The 26,333-nt window shown below is 40.7% G+C and overlaps 1 protein-coding gene across 3 annotated transcripts in view; it reads left to right on the forward strand.

Annotated features, from left to right (window-relative positions):
- MAGI2 (membrane associated guanylate kinase, WW and PDZ domain containing 2) overlaps positions 1-10,406 on the forward strand; it is a 2,996,284-nt gene extending 2,985,878 nt beyond the window's left edge. For all 3 annotated transcript variants that reach the window (XM_078679471.1, XM_078679479.1, XM_078679488.1), the window contains one exon: positions 7,509-10,406. In XM_078679471.1, the coding sequence (XP_078535597.1) occupies positions 7,509-8,308 (800 nt within the window). In that variant the 3' untranslated portion in view covers positions 8,309-10,406. The remainder of the gene's footprint in view (positions 1-7,508) is intronic.
- Positions 10,407-26,333: the final 15,927 nt, after the last annotated feature.

The following is a 26,333-nucleotide window of genomic DNA, read 5'->3' on the forward strand; positions in this document are numbered from 1 at the left end:
GTGAGGGTCTTAAGGTGCTGGGAGGGCGGGGAGCTGCTGATCCGTCTGTGCTATGGTGTTCAGTTGAAGAGCCAGGTCTTGAGGTCCTTTCTGAATAGGTTCAGCAATGGTGTTTGTCTGAGGTGGGTCGGCAGAGTGTGCCAGGTCTTAGCGGCGAGGTAGGAGAAGATCTTTTCTTCAGTTCTTGTCTTGTTGTTCTAAGGGACGGTGGCCAGGGCCAGCTAGGGGAAACAAAGGTGTCTGTTGGGTCCTTGGAGAGAGAGGCGGTGGTTCAGGTATGCTGATCCTGCGTCATGGAGGGCTTTGCAGGTTGGCCGAGGAGCTTGAAGGTGATCCATTTGTTGACTGGAAGCCAAAGGAGTTCTCAGAGGTGTTCGGAGATGTGACTGTGGTGGGGGATATCAAGAACCAGTCTAGCTATCAGATGACATAATAGAGTTTTCCGTCTTGCAATAAAATCCATTGGATAATCAGCAGCTATGAGTAGGGCTCTTGTTTGAAAATGTAACAGTGCTGCTCTGCATTGTCAGTGTTCTTCACTGTAAAATGCAATGCAAAGTGTCACTAAGGAGTGAGAGATGATGCAGAACCTAGCAAATATCTCTACCATCTTGACTTTGGTAGGAACTTGAATGTGTTACCCTGCGTGAAACAGGGAATGTGTAGCTTTGGTATATGTAACGTTTACAAACTGAAGCAATAAGGGGAATGCTTTTCACTTTGTAATGTCAAACTGGAGCCCACTAATTGTCATCAGTTTTGGGTATTGAAGGCTTTCTTGAATCTGTGAGTCAAGAAGAACTACTTACCATAATCTCAACTGAGCTTGGGACCTGGGTTGAAGAAGCCAACTCCTCAGATGACTTATGGTACCAGTGAGGTGCTCTGCTTACTGCTGGTGCTCTTTACTGTCTGTTCTTTTCTCCCCATAATCAGGACATACTCACTGTCCTATATCTGCAGAGTCCAGGAATCAAAGTGGATCCACAGACTAGAGTGGACACTAAATCTAACTTAGAGTGTTCCTGCACAAAAGAAATAAGTCTGGCTCTGGATAGCAGGAGTGAAATTAACGTTTACCTATCTGATGAGCAGAATTAAATACTCAATTTCTGTATTGTACAGTGCCTTAGAATAGAGAATATTATTAATTACTGCTGCAATATGTAGAACATGTTGATAATTGTTCAAAGCATAACTGGGAAGACATATCATCCACAGCCTTTGCAGCTCTCCTGTCCAATCAGAACTTGTTTCACCTTCCAAAAGCTCTGCAGAGTGAGCTTTGACAATCTGCATTTGTGGCTAGAGAGTTCTGTTCAGCATAAGATGGCTTGCTCCGTCTGGTGCAGATAGAAAAGTTCAGGACATATAGCAAAAGAAGATTTGACCTTCAAATTCTATTCAGAACACCTGGTAACCTTCCATCCAATATCAGCCGTTAAAGATCACCTTTATCCATTAGAACATTTTCATCTTTATTTATGTTTGACATGCTGACCCAAATAGCTTGTCTGAACTTATGGTGCTGCACAAAACAAATAACTTATGAGGAAAAATTACTCATCAAACCAATCATTGAATCCCTATCTGACAAAAGAAATACTCATGAGCCAGTCTCACTGTGGCCTGGGCCCCACTGAAAAGACCAGTGGAGACATGCTGAGTATAATTATATGTTGGGTAGAAGCATATCCATGGGTGGTATACAATGCCATCTGATCAGAAGAGGTACCTCAACTAGATGTTGTGGGAGGTTGGCCATTGCATCCTCTTGCCTACCTCAATCAGCCAGCAATAATTCTATCAGACACTCAAACTTGAGTCAGGTTACTATTTGGTGTAGGTGGCAAATCTTACAGACTTGAAATACCAAATATTCTTAAACAAATATGTGTATTTCTTCTGCTTTTATGCAGTCTGATCAAAAGTAATTTGAATGTAATCACAAATTGAGAAAATGCTTTCACAAAAACTGAAATAAAAGTGAATTTAGATTGTTTCATGTGCTGGTAATAATATAACTTTAGACAAAATATCAGTTGGCATACATGGAATCTCTAGCGTCTTTGAGTGAATTCTATAAAAATAATTTGAAAAATAAAGTAAAAATGCAAAACAAATGGCATTTTCTATGAAAGGTTTTTGCAAGTGTTTCTTTTAAATTTGAAGGAGTTAAGAGTGTTATTTCCACAGAATATGGTTTCCTATCAAACATATTCTGCAATTGTTAAAAAAAGGCTCTAATCAGTTCAAATGGGATACAGATATCCTTAAAATGCAGAGCAAGAAAGTACATAGACGAGCAAAGAAATGTCCATAGAAAATAAATCTAGCAATGTTTTACTGCTTTGAATGAGGTATTTAGATGACATTTATGACAAACCTGTTCCGGTGAGGCAATAGAAATTGAAATTGTTCTCACATCAGTTGGTAATAAAGCAGTGTGTTCTGTTCTCTGTGTCCAGGATACAAAGGGTCTGTGGTTCTTAGTCTGTGGTGAAGGGACTGTTGTGGGTCTGTGAAGACTAATCTGGGTGTCCGCAACCGCTTACAATTTTTTATATTATTAACGGATTAATAAAGTGCCTCTAAATGAAGAAGCACAGTGTAAAAAGGAAAATTTTAAATGCTCTTTAAAGGTGAAGGAACTTGAAATTGAAGTCTAAAAAATTAAATTGACATCCGTAGATTGATCCATCCTAGTAATGCAAGTGTATTAAACAGAATATAGTATGAACAATGAGTACCCTCAGTTAATTTTAGAAAAGGGCCAACTTTCCAATTAAAACTTAAAAAAAAGCTTTCTATACTTGTTAGTGAATATTTCATCACTTCTGTATTTGTTTGCTGAATGTTTGTTTCTGCATATTTAGTGTATTACTTAACTTTTTAAAGGTTGAGTCCCTGAAATCCAGTGATAAATCATTGGGGGTCCCTGGATGGCAATCATGAATTTGTGGGGTTCCCACTGGATCCAGTAATGATTAAGCCATTATGTTAAGAACCACTGCATTAGTTCATGCTTGACTATGCATATTCCACCAAGTGCGGATCTGCTGTCAGTGATGCTTACCAACATATACCTACTTCCATTAATTCCCACAAACATGCCCTGTCACTCTCATAAAAAAGAGGGCTTAATATTAAGTTATATTTTACAACGTGATATCACAAACATATTTGGAAAACTATTTTTCTAAATAAATATAAAATATATTAATTTAATTCAGAGTTACTTATATATTTCACTTTCTATTGAGTTATTTTTATACCACAAGGAAAATGTGCATTTATATTTTTATTAATGAAGAACACAATGGCAGAAAATATAGAAGATGGCCTTTGCTAAGGCCTTGGTCAAAAGTGAGCATTAAAAATCCAATCCCAATGCAACTTTTTGGGAAGTTATCAGAATTCCAAGTAATGCAGAGTTTTTCCAAACGTGGTAGTTATCAAGTCAATAAACTCAGCTTGTCCACAAGTTTCCGCAGGTCAACTTCAGCAGGTCAACCCTTCCAACATTTACTGTGTGAAAATGCACATCAGTTCCCTGGACATTGAAAGTTCAGTGAAGTATGTACTGAAATCCGCATGTTATGTCCAACTTTGGAGTTTGACCTTAGAAAAAGTGATATTTACTGGCTCTGGTAAAGACCTCATCCTATGGTGTCTGTATCTAATACTGTTTTGCCCCACTTGACATTGCGACCTAAGTAGTGTGATTATAGCCATTGAGGCGTGAAAGTGTACTTGCTTTTTCAAGCAGATTCTCTTTCGCCAGTATTTAATCATAGAAAAAAATGTATTCATATTTATGAGAACCCATATAATAGAATTGCTTGCTACTAGAAAAACAACCTAATAGAAACATATTTTGGTCAGTGAAATCGAAAAATTAACAATAGTCAAACAAATAATTGATATTATTTATAAACAACTATAAAACTGTTTTTCAAAGAACAAGTAGTTGTGAAACACTCATTAAATCCCAGTTGTGAAAAACTCCTTTAATGTTGTGAACGTATAGACAAAAAATTCAAACAAATGTTACAAAAGGAATTGAAAGTTTATGAATTAATTTTTAAAAAGTGGAACTTAGAATAAAGAACGGCTATTTAAATGGTGAGGACTTTAGTAAACATTATTTTATTTATGCAGTCCCTAAAAACGAGGAAGCCTGTAAAAAATAAAAACACAAAAAATAACAAAAGAGAAGTATAAAAACCGATAAGTAGACAAGCGTGGAGGAAGGCAGACTGGCGAAAAGGATGACGGAGAATGAGGGTACAGAAGGGGGTCCCCCACAAAAGGAAAAAAGAGGGGGGTGGCACTAGGAGAACACAAACTGACTTTACAATTTATGTTGTGGAATGTGAAGGGTGGTCACTGCCCAAACATAAAAGGGAAGGATAGGATTGAGAAAGGGTCAAGAAAAGGAAGATGTGAGGAAAAGATGGAAAATGGTTGGTTAGACCATGCACAATAATTGGTAAAGCCAATAGGTTTTGCCTATGTGAGCGATTGTATTTGTCAATGTTGTGTAGCCATAATGTACAGCAGAACAGTTGCTTTGCAGTGTTGCTAAAACTAATTTTAAAAAGTGCTATGATGCAGCCAGATATTTTCTTTTTTTCGAGCGCATTTTGCTGGAGTCCTCATGGCCCTTTAAAAAAAAAATGTATTATTTTCAGCCATGCTGCTCAGCAACCATGTTGCTATACAACATGACTACACATCATTGCTGTAGTTGGCAGTAGTCATGTAGTACAGCATGAACAATTAAAATGGCAGAGCCAATAGTCTCAACGGTGAGACCTATTGCTTTGCCAAAGCTTGTTAGCTCTCTGCACAGCACCCCTGTGATTCTGAGCAAAACAATCAATCTCTCCACACATGTAAAAGAAAAAAATATGGCATTTGGCTGAAAATACCATCATATTATGAAAGCAATTGCGCTCATGTGCATGTCTTAGTGAAAATACATTTGGAAGCAGACATCCGTTGTCACGTTAAAAGCAGATAGCATCTATTGCCACAAAAAACATCCACTTCCGAGGAGAAAAGGGCTTCTTTGAAGTGTGTGTGACACAGTAAAAAATAGCTTCAAATGGCAAGAGGTTCAACAAGAATCACAGGGAAGAATAAAAAAATAAAAGTAGTGCCTCAATCACAGTGGAAGAACAGCAATCAAGCTGAAACAATCAGTATGTGGTCCATGCTTCAGATGAAAGTAGAAAAAGTGAAGCCTGCACACTCTGGCCAATTAGAAGGCAGTAATAGGAGTGGCAATGCTGTATGTGGAGGATATTATAACAATTCAACCAGTACTGTTATGGCATAGGGTATGGACAATAGAGGAAATTAAGTTTAATCGCTGGATTTTAACAGATTGTATGGGCCTGGATGGGGTGAAACATGTTAGCTGGCTGCTATATGTTAAATCATTTTTATATAATCTAGGTCACCAAGATTTTTTTGATGATCCCACGACTTTAAATAGGATAACAAGGAAAGATCTTAAAAATGAATGCTTAAGTTATTTGAGTGAACAGAGGTTATGTGTGGAAATGAATAAAAATACAGTGCAAGCACATAACTACACATTAACAACTTTTAAAATGCAGCCCTACTTAGGGTTGATAACATGTGACTATGATAGATTTTATTGATGTGTTTCCGCCTGGGCATTCTGCATAGATCATTAAGTTTCCCTGATGTAAACGATTGGTCTAAGGCATTGAGCAAATGCCCATGCAATGATACCTCTAGTCAATCAACTATACATGTGGTATTTTTCTGTACATTTTATTCTGTACAGAGGAAATTATGGATTATCCCTGTTTTAAAAACTTATGGTATGAGGCAATGTCGCCCGGCATTCATGGCCCTACAACAGTTAGAGTCAGAATATGTGTTAGCCTTGGTAACTACCTTTTTAAAAAATGTTGTTAAGTGTAGGAAATCGATTATGATGTAACAAAATGAGAGACAAAATAATGTGTCTTGTACCCGGTCCATTAATTTACTGTAGAGATTTTTTATATGCTTTTTAAATAATGTTATCTTGTTTGTTATGTACTTTTATGGTTATGTATGTAACCAAATAAAGTGTTATTGAATTGAATTGAGTGACAATGAAGCCAACAAATGTTAGGTAATGATGGGCTCTAAGTCCCTTTTTTAGAATATCTCTTCCAGCGCATCGCATAGGAGATCTAAAAAGGATATAGGTAGCAACCGAGAGTGAAGAGATGTGGTACTGATGCTTGTTGACCAAGGATTCATTCATCAAAGCTATGGCATTTATTTAATATTTAATTCACTCTACAAATGCTTCCTTTTCGTTCTAGTTCAGATAAATTCATGCTTTAGGTGCAGGGTGCCCTGCTTTAGTAGAAGATGTGAAAAAAGTATTGCATTCCAGCCGCGTTTTGCGATGCAGGGCACGCTACGAAATTCGTTTTATTTATTAAATTGTTTACTTACCTCCAATTATCCATATGCCGGTTTTTAGCACGCCCTCACCCTGCCCCTACCCGCCCCGCCTCTCTGCCCCACCGCAACTCCCTCCACGGGCCGCGGCTGCTGCATTCCAACACACGGCGTTAGGAGCATCTGCTGAATTGACTGGGTTTGAATGAATTCTGTCATGCAAATTAAGGGCCCGGCTAAAGCAAAGGCTCTGTCTCTTGCAGATGCCAGTAGCAGCAGAGGAGACTGAACATTGCTCAATGAATCCCCTCAGTGGGTGAAGAATTGTGTATGTTTCTCCTCAAGCAAAAATTATGGTTTTGCCAGAATTAGCTGAAATGATGATTTAACAATAATAAATTCCAATCTGCTTTTGTAGGGATATTTTTATTCCAGTTTTGACAATTAATTTGCTATGCAAAGAAGTAGCTTTTTTCCATGAAATGCCATCATTTTCATTTTTTTACTCGCTTGTGTTTCATACATAAGGGAATTTAGCTTCCGGTTTGTTTAGTCCTCTGTCGTCTTGCGTTCCTGTGATTCGTGAAAAAAACTGACTCTGTGGTTAGTGTACTGTGTAACGTGCTGCATGATGGTAGTTAAAATAGTCTCACTATATTGCGATTGTTGTTGTCCGAAAAAAGAAAGAACTTGGTATGTGTATTTTTCTGTTTGATCATTAGCTTCTTAAATGTGGTTGACTTGGAGAGCAAAGGCAGTCATTGCATGCGACCTGCATTCAGTAGTTTTTGGAGCTCATTTTCTGCTTGCAGAAGCATGCATATTAGATTGCAGAAAAGCTCAGAGAAAGACAGAAGGGCACTGACACAGATGCCAGGCATGAGCGTGCCCACGCTCATCATGACAAGTAGTAAATTCATGATTGCTGCCAGTCCAAACATTGATAAAGACAAACCTAGATTATCATTTAAAAATGTTACCATTCAGATTGAATTGTTTGGGAAAAAAAAGTTTTAAAAATCTTAATGTATGTTATGCATAGACTAATTCTGTGTTTTTTCCTCTTGCAACAGACGAATCAAACTCCTGGACCCCTCCCTCTGCCACCTCCACAGGGATGTCGGAAGTAGCTGTCTCCTTCGATGACGTGATCGTACCATTACCTTCATCGCATCTAGCCCTGCCCTCTGACCTATCTCATAAGATAAGCCCAGAGCTAGCCTGGGATATCCAGAGGGAGCATGACGCAGGGACACCAAAGGAGCTTTCTGGAACCGGCCATAGAAAGAAAAGACTGGGTGAGACACGTGAGCGTTCAGCAAGCCCCAAAAAGGCTGACCGGTCTAAGCGTGAAGAGGCAGTAAAGAAGGGACACTTGGAGGCCATACACAAGACATTGGAAGGTGGCAGGCCCACCTCTGATGTGAGAGGAGTTGAAAATAATGAGCAGAAAGACTCCAGAGCAGGGAATCATATGTATTCTGGAGGTAAAGAGGCCAGAAGCAGAAGATCTAGATCCCCGGAAGCAAACACCGGGGGGACCTTCTGCACAAAAGAGGATGTAAAATCTTCCCAGGCTTGTGAGAAGAAGGCATCTGCTGAACAATCCAGATCAGATGCAAAAAGTGCCGCCAGGATGCACAGCAGCAATACCCTTGGTTCTCGTGAAAGTGCCCTGGCCGAGGAACAGAGAGAAACTAATGTCAAAGGCAGCGCATTATCCAGTGAGGGACGTCCTCAATTCAGTTACGCTAGTCGCACCATCAACCCCACAGCACGGAAGGCGACTGTCTCACCAGGGCCCTGGAAGATCCCTGGTTCCGACAAGCTACCTAGTGTACTCAAGGCTGGCACTTCTGCACTTAGCAGATGAATCGTGACTTTTGCCTGCTGGCTCTGTTTTGCAGGATTCAAAGTGTTCTTCTTAACGTCTGTCTCACATTTATTTTTATTTAAGTTTTACCTTAATTTATTTTAATTTTCACATTTATAGAAACACAAAACCTTGAGGACTTGACCATTTGTTTGCTGTTTCCATGAGAATGTGCACAGTGTCTAATATATTCAAAATTAAGAGCATGTACAGAAGTCAGGAGGAGATTTTAAACTGTACCTGAAGTCCTCAAATCTATTCTGGGGACTTTGGCAGCTATGGAAGAACCAAAATACCACAAAAGACACCCAAGAAGGACAGTGCAGTGTAGCTTTAGTACTTCCCCACTGCATGAAGGGTGTGGGTTTCATCCAGACTTTGTAGCAAGACATTGGCCACATTTAGAGCAACCGCCAACTGGAACATCGCCTTAACAACAACTGCACTGAGCAAACCGAAGCTGAGAAGGAATTAAGTCTTTTCATTGAGATATGGTGTTGTAAATATACTGCTTTCAACATATCTAGACAGGGGTTAACATTTGAAACTGTTTACCCATGCCATGTTTCCAGCATCAACATTTTCGACTAATCCACTGGTTTGCCCCGCAATCATTGCCTGATGCGGGATAGATGGAAATTCCAGAGGATGAATTGATGAGGTATTGTTTGTACTGCTATCTTTTTTGATCAACCCACATATATGTACAGCAAAAGGGAGATCTTCTTTAGATGAAATTATCGAACTACATTTTCTTCAGGTTCCTAGAATTCTTTCAGGTCTCGAACAAATGCTCAGTTGCTAAAGTTCATACTCCTTCCGTGGTCCCATGAGGAGTAGCAGCAGATTACTCATTGGCCAAGCCACCCTGTCTGCAGCATAGATAAACATTTTCCTTGCCCTACATTGCTTTTTGAGAAAATCATTTACCCATTTTTCAAAAATACTTTGGTAAAAGCATTAGTACCTATCAGTACCATGAGCAATCAAACACTTTTTATTGACTTGTATGTGTGAAAGTTTTTATTTTAACATTCCTTTAATGTCTCTGTATCTTGACTCACCTTCTTCTCTTTCCAAGACTTCTTTTTTCTCTCCGCCTTATTGCTATACGTTACTGAATCCACCCCCATGCTAACAAAAGCAGGACGAACAAGTTTTTGGTAAATCACGTTCCTTCTCAATGCCAATTTTGTGTACAGAGATACATGTAGCATATTTTCAAAATATGTTTTTAGCATCTCCAGGTTCTGAATAATCTAAAAAGATTAACTATACCCGATAGAAGTCCCGGATATGGTATAAAGCATTTACATATTTTATTTTAAAGCACTGGCTTCTCAAAAAAGGGGTCATATTTTAAAAGTCTATGTTGAAAAAAACCAATCGTTTTAGAACAACTCTAGATTCTGAATGACCTAGGGTGGCTAACTACACAAAAAGCCAGCTCACAGCCATTGCATTATGATCCAATGCTAAGCACACCTTTTATTTTAAGGTGTAGCCTTCATAAAAACAAAGACATGGCTATAAGTGGCTCATGAGAAAATCAGCAGCTTTGACAAACTCCATTTCCAACAAATAAAAAAGCACAAAGCTAGCTAACTGTTTGCAAACTGAATTTAGAAAAGTCTAGTCTGAATACTTTTAACTGGAAGTTTGCAATTCACTCTTTGAATCTGGTTTCAGACAATGCTTCGGTAGTGTAGCTGCACGTCCCTAAATCCTTAATTCAATTACCCATTCATACAAAGGTTAAAAAAAAGAAGATTACGCTTGCATAAATTCTAATTTGCACAGTTGACTGCGACTGGTGGTGCAGTAATTGCTTTGTGCGGTTGTAATCGATAACCTATGAAAAGAGCACGTCATTTGACTCCCACTCAAAATAATATTTCTGTGTAGTGTTAGCTGTGAGATTACCTTGTACAGCTGTATCTCTATAAATATAATTCCATGTATTAATAGTCACAGAAAGGCTGTAAGTGAGCAACTATTTTTATGAACCGCAGCACTATGGATAAATAACTTTTACAGAAATCTTGTTTACTGTATGATATTCTAAAACACTGTCAAATAAAATATATATCCAAAAATGGGTTTGATTTTCTCCTTTGAGTCTGTTTTTGTCTGAGTTTAAGTTTGGGTTATCATAGTAAACAATTTAGAGAGGCGGTATTCCTCAATTGTGTGCTTTGAATTAATTAATCTAGAACAGAATCAATCACACGGCAAAACATCACACATATTATATGAATTTAACACATATTGGGGCATATTAACAAGCCCCTTAACGCCGCGTTATCGGCACTTTTCTACCGATAACGAGGCGATATCTGCATCGCCCTATTATCAAGGCAGCGTTAAGTCAATTAATGTGGCTTAAAGCCACGTTAATTGTCTTAACGCTGCCTTGCTAATAGGGCCCCTTTCACGATAAACTCATCGTGAAAGGGGGCGTGCGGTGGGTGTTGCGGTGGGCGTTCCACCGCAACGCCCATTCACTTCGACGCTGTCACCTATTATCAAGCTTGGCGATAATAGGTGGCAGCGCCGAATTTAAGAACAGGTCAGACCTGCCTTGTGCAGCACACATGGAAAAAGCAAAATGCCAAGGTTTTTATTTATGTACAGGAAGGTGTCCCTTCCTGTACATAAACAAACCTCTTTTTAAAAATGCCAATTTGTAACTTACATGTGTGCTGCATCACAAATGTAAGTTACAAAATGGCATTTAAGCTTTGTTTATGTGCAGGAAGGAACTCCTTCCTGTACATAAACAAACATTCCCTGCCTGCGCTGGCGTTAAGGTGTAAAACTTATCGCCATCGCAGGGGGAAACGCTAGGCTGCACCATATCCTTGGTAATATGGTGCAGCCTAGCGTTTCCGAAGTGGCAAAGAGAGGCGTTAAGCCAAGGCGGCTAACACCTCTCTTCGCCACTTTGTTGCTAATATGCCCCTCTATGTTAAAAAAACCATGCTAGCCAAAGCATGACACATTTTAACCTGGGAAGAGTCACAATTGTGAAAATAGGGGAGTAGAAATGAAGGTGACCACACCATGCATGCAGCATGAGATACAACAACAGTCTTCGTATGGATTACCCACTTGAACAAAAGGTAAGTGCTCTTTTTTTGCTCAAGTCCCTACTTCCTAGCGGCTACTTCTATAAATATTAATCTCTCGAAAAATAGCCTCCTGTGTAAAACAGCAGAGATGTAAAGGAGGGAGCCCAATGCACTTGCTTGTTAAGTGGGTGCAATTACACTGCTCCTGTCCAGAACCGCAAACAGGACAAGGTTAGGTTTGCAATTATGAAACGCTGCTTGCTCTACTGGAAATGTTACTGCTTGCACTATTGTATGGAAATGAATGGCTGTCAGTAGGGACGTAGCTTCGCTGGGGGGGGGGGGGGAGTGATTGGGGTGTTACACCTGCCTAATTAATGTAATCTATAGTAAATAGTTGGGTACAGGTGCTTCAAGTCGGGTATTGTGAGGATTTTTTCAGACACACACACACTCTCATCTCTGTTTTAAAGGTCTTTAGTTTACAAAAGATTGAGCTTTAAATAACCCTAACAATCTGCACTGTTCTCCCTTTCTACTGGCCCTTAAACCCCACTCATGCCCTGCTTTTCATATAATGTATTTGAACCAGCGTGATTGATGGAAAATCTGAATTCCACACCCCTTCCCTCAATCTTACTGGCCAAGCAATACCCCTGGGTATCAGCATGTGTGGTCTGTTAGATCTCATACCATATGTGATGTGTATATGTTAATAGGAGAAAGGAATTCATGTATTACCTTGTTTTAACCATTTATCATGTGAACAAGTGGGACTATAAATAAGATTAAAGTATTATATGAAAGAAAAGAAGCCAAAAATGTTGGGGCAGATTTATCAATATTTCATGTGCTGCACTGCAATGCAGTAAGACACCTTGCTGCGTTGCATGAAATGTAACAATAGATGGCGCATTCCTGTCCTCTCCTTGCACTGGCGCACTTATGGCTGCCTAGCGTTAACACAGGCACCCTTGTCTCATTGTGCAAGGGTGCCTGCGTTGCGGGCAGGACTGTTTTTGTACAGAATGCAGCACTTGTAGAGAGAAGAAAAAATAGGAGAAATACAAATATTTCTCCTCATTACGCCTCCCCTGGGAAGGCGCAGCATTTTGATGCATTTCCTCCTACTCATGGTAAATCTGCAAATGTACCAAACTCTAGGGGTGGATGCACAGGAACACCCATGCTCCACCCATGAAATGCTTTCCTGGGGTATAAGGTGGACTTGTGTGGATGGATAAATCTGACTTTATTGATATTTTGCCCTTAAATTACCTTGTGTAATGCAAGGGAAACACAGCACTTTGCTAAATCTGGCCCTCAATCTTTTCTGCTTGTGCATCCTCTTGTCCAGGAGGCAGCAGATTTTGACAATCAATCACATAGGCACATTTCTCTCCTGAAGATTAGAAGAATAGAAAGAAGCTACTAGTTGCATGCTCTGGTAACATGGCCTCACCATCTAATTTGCATTTCTCTCCATATTCTCATGCACACTAGCAATCCCTTCATACCATACATTTTGAAACCAGGAAATAAAGATAAATGAAAATCAATGATTATCAATTATGATCACATTGCTTGTCAACGTTTTGCTCCATTCATCCCATTAACAAATTATTTAGTGGACTCAACACCAAAGAGGGAGGGAGGTTTTTGGCCATTAATGCTAATATTACTAGCTATACTTCAATCCTGTACATTAAATATGTTGCTCTCAATGTATTTCTAGTTGAGGAAAGTTCAAGACAGCACTTCTCATCAGCAGAATATTTGTTCTCTCTCCCCTAGATAGATTCTACAGAATTGGCAAAAGCAAAGAACATTGGCGATTAAGGTTAGTATAGAAATGCTTTCAGTGGCTCGCCCAACATCAAGAACATTTCCTGGATTCATCTGACCTCTAAGGAGAGATCTTCTTCCTCATCATATGAATTATAAATTCAATCTCAGGGCACCAAGGATCAGGTCTAAGGACATATCAAAAGTTAAAGTGGTTTTTCAAAGTTAAATGATTTTCCCAGGTTCCTTATTGAGATTTGCCAGGACCACGTTTGCAGCAGATAAAGTTGCTTCTGGTATGCTCCCATAATGAGCTGAGGGATATGCTACATAGATAAAATGGAGACCTCAGACATGCATGGCATATAGAGAAGGAGGAAATGCTATATGAAGGGAATAATGAAGGAAACCATTGGTTGAACTTTTGTAACAACTATTTATTTGGGTGTCACTATAAAGTTTTCAAAATGTTTATCTCTAAGACTATTTTGCCACTTGGATATCAGTGTTACCTTAACCCATAACAATTGTATGTACCAGCCTTCATTCTCTGAGGAAAGCAAAAACTGCATAAAGAATAACCCTCTTTCTCGGTAAAAAGGATTTTTTGATCATCAAAACTCAACAACCAGTAGCTGTTAGGCTCTCATGAATAATTCATAGGACCTCCTCAGAATCTGCGTGATGCACAAAGATGTCCACCTCTCGACATCCCCAACTCTGATCAGAAAACCAGACTATTAGGGCGCTCAAGAGACGGAAGGGAATTAGGAAATGAACAGTTGGGAATAGGAGACCTGTAAAACAAAAAGAAAACACAATAAGGATATATGTAATGTGTTTCTACTCATATGATCTCACTATGAACTGAGATATACCTCAACAAGCAGTCGTCTTTTCCAATCCTGCCTCTGACTCCAAATAGAGCTACCATGTCTCCAGCCAAAAACACCTATGGCGATATACACCATATTAAATATAGTCTCTTCCCTCATTAGACAGTAAACACTGATTGGGTTGATCCAGCAAAAGGCCAGGATGAACAGTTCACAATCAACAAATTACTCAAAATTGGGCCCATGAACACATTCAAATTTCCTGACTGTTTAGCTGTGGGTCAAGTTTTATTTTAACTTTGATCTCGATTAGTTAATGCCTAACTAATCCTCACAGATCAACACTCTTCCTTTGGTCAGTGGACCATTAGTTGAGTACTTGATGGTGATATTAACAATTTAACTAATTTTACTTATAATTTTCAATAAAATAGTTACAGACTCTGGGTAAGATTCAATTAATTTTGTCTAATAACTCAGTCAAAATGAACGCTCATTTATAGAGATTCACAGTGCAAACTCCATCAACTTTCATAGGAGAGTAAACTCATTAATCAAATACATTCAATTCGTAGATCTATTCAACAATTCATTGCATTTGGGGTGGATGGATGGAGAGATAAAATACATAATATATCATACATTTGCAAAAAAAGTTATGCAAATTTAAGACACAAATGTAATTACCGAGTGGTGAAATGGATACCCAACCCCTGCCCAAAAGGATTGATGGAAGTCACCTGATAAAGAGTCAGGAGACAAAGACTATAGGAAAGGTGCAGGATAGGATTATACTTACTACACTTCTCTAGAACCCGACACACCGAAGCATATCCCTCTCTTACACTCTCTTCCTCCTCGATGTTCTTCCGAATTCTTCAATCTAATCAGGCTTTCTTTCAGTATTGAATCTTCCCAGTCTGTTCATCTCCAGCAGCAGCTCTTGCCCACTCCTCACTCAGCATCGACGTCACCTTCCTTCTAATAAAACAAAACTTTTAGTCACTCAAGTTATACTCTTTAATTCTGCATGTCTCACCCTCAAAAGTTGCAAGTATTCGTGAATCCTTGTCTGTGATTAGGCAAGGGCAGGGGAGTTGTCATCACCTAATGCTGTCATTCTTAGTTTCTTAAGTAATTCTTTGTCTAGTAAACCCTTCCCATTTAATGTATTCATATTCCAGAAAAACCTCCTTTCACACACATAGATTAGATACAAATGTATTTATTTCTTCAGTTAAGAAACGTTCCCAGGCATCTCGCCCTTTGTTCTTGGCAGTCGGTCCATGATACGGTCACAAGGTCCCTCCAAAACCTTCAGTGCGCAGACTCGACTTGTGTTACGTCTCAACCACCATCTTTTCTTTTGGCTTCGCACATCAGCCCAAACACACACTATTAATAAAGGAATCATAAACAGATGTTATTTTCTCAAATATGTTATCACTGTTCACCACCCTCTTCTACTCTATCCCATGTTATTTTCTCCTTTGTTAAGCAAAAGCATTAGCAGCGACAACTCTTTTTAAATTCAGGCAAGCATATGCCAGGCACGCGGTACCTCGAGACCTACAGTTAGTGACTCCTTGCGTGTGTGCGAGGGTTTCCCTCTCACATGGGTTAATCACATGATATTAATGACAGTAATGACATAGTGAGGTTGTGCTGTGCTGGTGCTGTGCTGGTACTGAGGTGGTGCACTGGTGGTGAGGTGGTGCTGCACTGGGGCTGAGTTATACTGAGGTGGTGCTGTGCTGGTGTTGTGGTGCTGCTGAAGTTGTGCTGAGTGACGCTGACTTGTGCTGCACTGATGCTGAGGTGGTACTGCAGTGATGGTGTGGTGGTGCTGAGGTGGTGTTTCACTGTGTACATGCAGGATATATAGTTAAGTAACCTCACATTACATGCTGCATTTGGCGAGCACGTGAAGGTATCCTGTGATATTGATATTATTTCACCAACAATTGAAACCTAAAAGAAAGCATCAAACGTTGAAAGCTTGCAACTTAAAGCTGCTTACGTTTTTATTAAGTAAGTATATTATTTAAGGTTTAGACATTTGAACTAATGAATCAAAAAAGGATATAGGATAAAAAAGAACATAGCCTCTGGCTGAAAAGCGCCTGTGAAACCTAAGACAGTGGACACAAGATAAAGATGTGATTTGCAGTCCTCGGCTTAGCACGTTCGGAAAGGCCTAGAGTGAAGTGATCCATGTAATAGGGCCAGTCTCATTGAGTGACCAAATCAGAACAAGCATTTGCAATGCAATTGGTCTCACCTTTGGGACCCTATATGTATTTAGCTATGCAGCACATTAGGCTGGGTGCTGAAAATCTACTATTCTTTAAAATGGAGGGAGAGTAAGCACCAAACTGCTTGACATGCCAGGTATGGGAACAAATGGAGAGAAATATTGCCTCTCAGCGGGAAACGGTATAGTCCAAAGCTCTGTTTTTAATATAAAATCAGGGCCTTCGGTGGTCATATCACTGAAAATACAAGATTTGAAAAAAATATTTTTGTGTATTGGTGCTCGTGCAAGACAATTTCTATGGACTGGACTCTAGAGAATGCTAAAGTGATTCTGGTATTTTACTGACCGCTGATGGTCGTTTTCTATCAAGACAGATAGAGGCAGTTGAACAGAAAAAAAAGTCCTTAAGCGGAAGCACACAAGTCCTAGGGCTGATATCAAGGGCCCACATAGTACATACACATATAAATATATAATAAGTATATACTAAAGTATATGCAAGAGGTCTCGAATGCTCGACATAAACACACAAAGGGGAAAGAAGGAGGATGAGAATGACGTAAGTACCATCACAAAGGGAGACAGAAGGAACCAGCAAGAGGAATAAACGAGCTAAGGGTGTCAGGTACTGGATTGAAGAGGCCTGCGGTAGTTTCAATTCTAGAGAGCCCTGGTATTCGGCCCGCCGACATTTATTTAATAGTGCTTCCGAGCAGAGCTTTGGCCACTGGTACTCATTATTTTACAAATTAAGCACTGACGCATCTGAAAAATACTTTTCCTTTGACGATGCACACAGCTCTCATGCCACTGTGGCGCAGTGCTTTCCTATTCATATTCCACTCGCAGGCTCCAACACTCCATGCGTGGAAGTGCTTCGGGCCCGTGCTCTGACCAACTTGCTCCTTTAATGGACTGTAATGGAAGTGAAGTTCCTCGTGCGCTGCAGGGCTCAGGGTTTACTGCTCCGGTGTCCCGGTGGGAGAAACACCAAGCGGCTGAAGCACGAGGCAGGAAACGCAGAAATTACCAGAGAGTTGGGAAATGTCTGGGAGTCCCAAGAGATGGTCACATACAGGAGACTGGTCGGGCCAGAAGAGGTAGGGGACACGTTTGTACTCAGCAAGGAATGTTCGAGTACTTAAATCTCCGATTTTTTTAAATTTAATTCCGGATGTTTATTTTCCAGTGTAAAAAACACTTAAGCCGCTCTTTTCAATGAATGGATAAACCTTTCCTCTTGAAGCAATATCGTGATTGGAACACAAGGATAATACTCCCTGGGTCGCACAATTGAAAATGTCTGAAATCAGTTGCTAAGTGTGTTGGATTGCTGAATTTTACTTAGCCCACATGTATGGAAATAGAGAATTTTCATATTCTGCAGCTTACATTGAAATGATGGTTCTTCAGAGAGATGGACAGTTTTATTGTCTTGAAAATCAATTGCTGCAAAGTCATTTTGTTTGGAGCTTTGCTGCGCTCTTGTGGGTTCTATCGGCACTGACATTGGTGTGGCGAAAAAGGGAAAGCAGGAGAGCATACATTTTCTTTCGTCTAATTGCTGAACCGTGGAAATTGTCTCACCTACAGGGTAGGTTAGATAACGTTGTGACCCTAAAGCACTGCGAGAAACAGATGAGAGTAATACCAACAAGCACTGGCAATGTAATAGGACTCACATTTATGCGAGACCTTTTGCATTGCAAATAGTAATGCGTGCGGGCGATGAGGCATGAGTGGGGGTGGCGGCGAAAAGGCATCGGACTGAAAGAGGGGGGAAAGGGAAGAAAGTAGTCTGTGCTGTGAAGGGGCCAGTAGCTGTGGAAGGACACAGATGACTGACATGGCTGCTATGGGGGGGGGTCTAACAAGCTTAAAACCAATCAGAAGGCAGCATTTAGAAACTAAGCCGATGAAAAAAATTGGCCCGAGAGTGGGCGGAGCTTCCACAAAGCTTCCACAGTATACTGTATACTGCATGCTTCGCAAAGTGATGGCAGCGCATTTGTGCTGCAATGCTAGGCGAGACCTAAAAAGGAGGGCTAAATATAAATTCACCAACAAAAACAAAGGAATTTCGAAAGACACATGAAGGAATGAATAAAAATGGATGAACATGCTGAAGCCCATACAGTAGATACATTTCTCGAGAGACAGTGCATGCACTGCCTAGGCGAGACCTAAAAACAGGGGGTTGTGTGTCTGCACTTGGAATGTGTACTAAAAGAGAAATAATAAGAGACAGCAGTGTTTGTGTTAAACTCCATACAAGTATGGTTTATGTTTCCACAAAGGATCACTATAATACCATGATGCCATGTCCTGCATCCCAGATTGCTGCAAATCAAAATGATTGACCTTTCCCTGGAAAACTCGGTTCTTTATAATTTATGGTTTATGGGCTTGAATCTTGTACTAGTGCACTCAGCTGGACCCTTCTCCTCAATCCTTCTGTTCGTAGTAGTAGTGATCCATAAAATGCTTCTTAGCTCACTGCACTAGCTTTTTGTGAGGTGTATGACTATGGATAACTGGGACAAAATTAAACCTGTTCACAGGCTAGAAAAAACAATTTTCCTAAACTATCTTATTTTGAAGTATGTTAAATCAACCTGTATTTATTTACAGGACTAATCCAGTGTATACCCACTTTGACCACCTACATTGGTATATCTTTTCTTTTTCTTTGCAAGTTTTATTTATTAAGGATTATAGCATATGAACAATTCGGAGATTCACATGCATGCATAGGAGGACAACACGTTCTGGTAAGTGTTACAAAGTAGTCTGCCTGGATAACAAGATGGCAATATTCCCAGACCAGTTCTCCCAGTTGTGGTATAACCACTAGTAGACAGAATATCTAGAAGTTGTTTGCTCCAAACATGTTATCCAAGTAAAGGGAGAATTAAAGCATGGTGGGGGGATAAAGGGGAAGAGATAAGTAGGACAAAGCGGGAGAAAGGGATGGGGATGGAACATCAGGACAGTGTATCAATAGTAACATTCTGTAGACGTGATCCCAGCAGTGTCCCAGTGGCACTGTATTATAACAACTCTTTTATGAGGGTACAGAATTCCACTATATTGGGTAAGTAAGGCAAACATACCCACAGGGAATGTCAACTGGTGTATGGGAGGGGGAAGGGATTTGCCAAAACCGGTGGCATCTCCCCAGGAGGGGGGAGAGCATACATTGTGTGAATTCAAGAGACCGGGAAAAACATGATTTCAGTGACCATCTCTTCCACCGTGAGAAAAGCTGCCCATATTTTCTCTCTCTCTGTGGTTTTATCATTCAACTTGTAAGTGGTCCCTTCATGAAGTGCCACTCTATTGAGTTCCAGAAGCCAGTCTTTGGGTGTAGGGCTCGTAGGTTCCCGCCCATGCCTCATCATACACATTTTAGCTACTGCAGCCAACAGTGTCTAGGTGTCCAAGTCATGGATAGCAGATGTGTCATGAAGTAGCGCTAGTTGGGTTGATGTGGAAATGGAGAGAGTAGTGTATCATTTTAGGTGGGGCCACACAGACATCTAATATGATTTTAAGGTAGGGCAGGATATGGTATAATTTGCAGGTGCTAGTGGCACATTTTCAACAATGATCATGTGGTATCAGTCATGCTTGGTAGAGGTTCAGTGATGGCCCAGTACCAATCATGATGAATCTTGAAATACAGGAATTGAAACCAAAATTCCCTAAGAACTCTGTCTTGGTGAAAGAGTAGTGTTGCCCAGTCTTCCGAGGTGTATTCTCAGCCCAGGATCAACTGCCATATGAGTCTGGGTACGTTCAGATTTGGACTAAAGTGCAGAATCTTAATAACTGTTCCATAGAAGCCGGAGAACATACCTCTGAATTGTTTACACAGCTGTAAGTACTATAGAAGGGGGGAATCCAGTTATTCCACTGGAGTAGGATGACAAGTGTGACAAGTGAAAGGCCAGACAATAAGAATGCACGTGTAGCTAACAAAAGCACCTGGCAGTGTTGTCTGTCAACAATCTAGATGCTCGCATATTACAATAAAATCTGGGGGGGGGGGCAGTGGGTCTCCTTGCGCGACCCACCAAGTCATCGGTGGAATCTAGCGGCTAGGACACCCAAGAAAATAACCTAGTGAAAGAAGCTATCAAGCATAAGTATGAGTAACGTTTTAGAGAGTCAGGATCCCTTCTAGCTATCCCTATCTGGAATAGTGGTGCGGAAAGGCTGTTACATGCACTGGGAGTTCCCTAGGCCAATGTGCGGCTCGGTATGCAGCATCTCAGATGCCCAGAGCCAATATTTTCCCACCAGGAGGTTTCCAAGTGATGCACGGGTGGGGGAGTGCATCTTCCATTTAAAAACAGGGATCAGTCCCTATCAGTAGCTTTAGGCGGGTGAAGTCAGTACCATAGTAGAGCTTTAGCAGGGAGCGACCATCTTGGTTGATCCTAGCTCCACCTCCCAGTTCATTCATTTTATTGAAGAAAATGTAACACTCCTCCCCAGGCCAGATTGCCCCTCACTCGGTGAAGATGGTAACATTTGTATTAGGCTGGTACAGCAAATTGCTTTCCATTCATGTGGCCTACCTTATGGCCCCCTACATCATTAGCCCGCTTTTCACAATGCTCTACACATTCTTAATGACAAGCTGAAATCTCATTTCAGTTAGTTTCCCTAAATACAGACCAGGCTCACAAAAGAAGCCTATTTTTTGTCCCATGAGTATGTTTTTGACAAAAGTGCTGATTTGAACTCAAGGTTACTTCATTTCCAAACATCCCATGGTGAAATCCACAAAGACTGCACAATACTTGTCATTTACAGAGTAGAGGAATGTGCAGACCAGCCAGAAGCATCCTAGCTGCCAATTACCCTGCTTGATTTGCAAAAACTGGGTCTGTTGGATAAAAGGAAAGAGGTGAAATGGGATTACAGTTGGCAGAGAAAGCAAAGTTGGGCCATCAGCTCTAGTGAGTTACTCATTTCATATCTGATGTTAGAAGCATATGCACTCAGTCACCAATAAGTGTAGAGAATGATACAGGGTCCCTGAAGGTGGTCATTGCAGCTTTCCTTGAATTTTCAATGGTGATCAAATTGAATTTCCTTTTAGAAATTAAATGCAGCTCTGACATGCCTCTCTTCTAGTATCATCGTATCTACATATAACAACCTTACTAAGATGCTGGATGGATTTAAAACTCCTCAAACTATGTCTGACTTTATTCCCTACAACTCCGACTCACGGTGATTACTCCTTTGCTTTGTAATTCAGTTCATACAAATGACTTTCAATTGCAGGTACGGTTGGCCAATCAAAGAACCCCATTTGGTTCATAGTTTCAAACTATACACATTTATCTTTTATTCACATTTTTCCTGACCTGAGTGTCATCACCCAGTTAGCAAGAGTGCAAGTGTTTTGTCAATATTTGAGGTGCAAAACTGCCGGGCCCTCTCAATCGAAGATCTTGCGTCGAAGTGTGGATGTTTAAGCTGCCACCAAGGACTTCATTCTTGGAAGTGAACAATACTGGTGCACAGGTCGAGTAGCATACACAGAGACCATGTTCTTCTGGCAGGTATGTATAAGATCATAGCCCGGAGGGAATCATGAGGGATATCCTCAATGCGTATCATGATCCATTTTAATTTGGCAATTTATGATCTTCCACTTGGACTGAGTAGACATTTGGTGGAAAGCCTGTTAAACCTGATTGAGTGTACTATGTTTACAGGGAGCATCCACTCACACCACATTACAACCCCATGTCACAAGTACATTGTCAATCTGGTTATGTGAATGTGAATATTTTTTTTCACTAGTGATAACCCAGATGCTTCAATCCTTAATAGCCCTCGAGAAAGAATAAGGATGCTGATTTTAATAACATAGTACAATTAACTGGGAATACACGCATTGTAGAAACAAATGCCCAGTTAATATGGTTGATTTACGTCTATTGTAGTGATGGAGTGAACCCCTGGTTACTGATAGAACCTTCTAATAATACCTGTATCTACAAGTTGTTTAGCCTCAACCTTGAAGTCACAGCGGCAACGTAGATATAGCAAAGATGAGATTGCAAGTGTTTCACATTAACCAGGAGACTGGGCTCTCGGTTTGTAATGGAATGGTGTCCTACTAAGTCTGCTTTGATCTCTGGCTTGCTTGTTTGAGTGGTCAATACCTAGCTTAAAGCTTCTCCTGTGAAAGTATGTTGGTATGAGGGGTTATTTATATGACAAGAACCTAGCTAGGGGCGAGGGACCACTGTACAGCACTGCCAGGCAATATTGAAAGAAAAAGAGAACAGTTGATCAGAGCCTTTTGAGAATCAGATATTTTAATTTTAAAGTGCCACACTTGGGTCTTATCCCCAAAAATCAATAAGATGATTTCAGGTTGATGCATCACCTTTTTTTGACAGGGCAGCTCAGTGAATCACCACGTGGACAAGGCAGATTGTTCATCCCTGTATACTGAGATTTAACTTTGAGATAACGGAATAGGGTAAAGAGAAGAAGGCTGTGGGAAGGAAGGAAGGAAGGAAGGAAGGAAGGAATAGATTGAACAAGAGGGAGAAGAGAGTAGAAGAGAAAGAGAACAAGAGAGAGATGGATGGAGAAAACGAAGGATTCACTCATATTAGGTACACTTTTGGGGTGCTGTTAGCTCATCCAGATAGCCACCACACATTGGGAATTGTATCTGGGGTAATACCATTAAGGCACATGATCAGCCATGTGGCCTTCTTTCTTGTCCAGTCTTTCAGAGTTTCAGCACATTATTGAGGTGACAGTGTATACATGAGAGCTGTATGGGAGGGGGCAGTGGCACCCATTATTCTAATAATTTCTTTTTTTGATGGGAAGGGAGGAACATATAAGTGTCACACATTGAGCAAGACCTTTGTTTACATGATAGATTTGAGGTCCCTGTGGCACCATAAACGTGAGGGACCATAAACACAATTGTTGTTCTTAGATATGGAACTGGACGCAGCTACACATGAACTTAGACTACACTTGAGGAAGTGTGCAGTATCAGGGGCTCATTTAGCAAATGTTCATGCAGTGCAACACAGCTAGTCACTTTGCTGCCCTACCTGAAAGGGTAGGAATGCACTGTATTTAAAATCATACAGTGGACTCCAGTCTTTTCCATGTGCTGGCGCACACTTGGCTGCCTACCGCCAATGCAGGCCCCCTTGCACCATAGTGAAAGAGTGCCTGCGTTGTAAGCAGTGTTAGACATGGCATCTTCGGCATGGTTTCCCCTGACTTTTGTGGCTCTACCTCCTGTATTTATGATGTGCTGGATTTCGTTTTTACTGACTTAGATGCTTCAGGCTCTTCACCACTGCTGATCAGTGTCAAAGTGCAAGTGTTCCCTGTATAAATTACAATTATGATTGGTTATCCATGATTGGCATCTTTGATTTACAGGTAAGCCCCTAGTAAAGTGCACTGTGTGTGCCAGTGAAGGTAACTCAAATGCTACCAGTAGGTCTGCAGCACTGATTGTGCCACCTACATGAGTAGCCCTGAAAAGGTATCTCAGACCTGCCACTGCAGTGTCAGCACACAGTTTAAAACTGCCAGGTCGACTTGGCAAGTGCATCCACTTGCCAGGCCCTAACCGTCCCTATTCTTACATGTAAGACATACTCAGGTAGGCCTCAAGGTACTCCCATGGGCAGGGTGTGGTGTATGTGAAAAGTAGGACAAATACTGGTATGTGTGACATGTCCTGATAGTGAAATACGGTCACTTTTGTTTTTCCCTATTGAAAGGCCATCTTCCAAGTAAAACTGCCCATTGAGAAAAGATAGTGGTACAATATTTAGGCTCTCTGAACTCAGAATTCAATAAAACATCTTTTAGTAAAGATGGTTTATAAACTGTGTTTGAAAATGTCACTTTTAGAAAGTATGAACATAAAACAACACTAGGTGGCTGCTTGATTCTGAACACATTTTTAATTTTGCATAAAGATAATTTTATTCAATAAAAAGGACCTCTGGTTCTTTTTAACACATGATTATAATACTTTTAAAATCTTCAATCTCATTACAAAGAAGGGAATGATACCCACAATCAATTCTGAGATGTGCAAATTCTAAAAGGACATTGTGCTCCATCAAAAAATTATCAAACACAAATTGAAATATATACAAAAGACTAATTAAAGCATGTGGTAATCAGTGTTTGACCAGTCCTTCAACTGTAGAGCCAGAGCGTTACATCAACAGATGCTCTTGGAACACAGTATGGGGGTCCCGATATTTCTAATAAGGACTTGAAAAAATTGTCATTTGCTACAACTTAATTATATTGATCCACATTGATGTGCGTTGTACAAGGATACCCCATTATTTGTGGTCTACGCGTTTCAAACCCTACTTCCTTTATGGGTTCTCCTCAGAACAAGGGCTGGGTGTTTTCTTAAACATAAAAATATTATAGTATATTTGGTGGTGTTTCAGTGATGTTTGAACCAAATTTTTATAAGCAAGGCTTTGTTGTATGCCTTTGTAATTTGTTTGCTGCGGCATCTGAACAGAACAATCTTCTTAACAGGCTTTAATCAACTCTTTTGCACTGCAGATTAGTTTCCAGCTGCAGTGCCTAAAATGAGGCACTCCTCTTCTGTGGCTTGTTATTTTTACAGATGCTTGCAAACTAGGTGTCATTCGGACAGGGCTCCTTCAGGCTTGCATGTCCAAAGCGCAAGTGCTTCCTGTGTAAATTGTGATTATGATTGGTTAGGCATGATTGGCATATTTGATTTACTGGTAAGTCCCTAGTAAAGTGCACTATGTGTCCCCAGGACCTGTAATTTGAAGGCTACTAGTGGGTCTGCAGCCCTGAATGTGCCACCCACACTAGTAGCCTTTCAAATGTGTCTCAAACCTGCCACTGCAGTGTCTGCGCACACAGTGTTTAAACTGCCATGTCAACCTGGCAAGTGCACCCCCTTGCCAGGCTCAAACCTTCCCTTTGTTTACATGGAAGGCACCACCTCAGGTGGGCACTAGTTAACCCCATGTGCAGGGTGTGTATGTGAAAGGTAGTACATGTGCTGGTGTGTTTTTGCATGTCCTTATAATGAAATACTGTGCTTTTCGTTTTTCTCTATCGAAACACTGTTCTTTAGGTTAACATGGGAGCTGTCTTGTAACATCTTACAAGTGTAACTTTTCATTGGGACAAGCTATAGAAATGGAGTTTAGTCTCTCTGAACTCAGATTTTAATAACACACTTTTTAGTCAAGGTAGTTTTTAAATTGTGTATTTGAAAATGCCACTTTTAGAAAGTAGGCAATTTCTTGTTTAACCATCTTGTGTGCCTCTCCCTGTTTGTGTATTCCTCGTCTGGTTTGGGAGTGACAGGAGTTGGGAATGTCCTTCACTCAGGGGGTTTGCTGTGTGTGTACTGCCTTTCCTAGGTGACTCATAGCTAGACGGAATAGACCTGGTCTGCATTTAGAGAGGTATAAGGAATTTCACTAGCACCTGAATAGGCTGTGTCTCCTTTATACAATGCTGTTTCTAACTCCTGTGGTCAAGCTGGGCATGGGAAGACAGAACTAGTTTGGGCTGAGCTCAGTGACCCCGGTCACAAAGAGAACGGAGAGAAAATGGGAAATAAGTATTGGACCTAAAACCCCAGAACTTTGGATCACTTAAGGAAACAAGTGGACCCTAAGTTGCAGAGCTGTGGGAGGAGCGCTGCCCTTTCTGTTGTTTGAGGGGTGGGTTGGCCTGCAGCTGCTGCTTCTGTCTGTGAGCTGAGGAAAAGGACTGACTTTTTATCCTGCTGTGGTATCCTGCTTGAAGAAAATCTCCAAGGGCATGTGTGTGCTTGCCTCCTGTTGTGGAAGACTCAGGGACAGCAAAGTCTTCCCTGTGCTCAGCTTGAAGATTTATAAGGTCTATTATTCCCCCATTCCACTGCAGCACCTATTGTACTGAGGAAGTGGGTGCCATATGGGGAGTAGAGCTGCTGAACAAGTGTGTGGTGAGCTGGAAGTTGAGCCAAGGCACCAGCGTGTCTCATGTTGTGAACACCTTGT

The sequence above is a fragment of the Lissotriton helveticus genome, chromosome 1_1 (genome assembly GCF_964261635.1).
Source record: "Lissotriton helveticus chromosome 1_1, aLisHel1.1, whole genome shotgun sequence".
Lineage (NCBI taxonomy): Eukaryota > Metazoa > Chordata > Amphibia > Caudata > Salamandridae > Lissotriton > Lissotriton helveticus.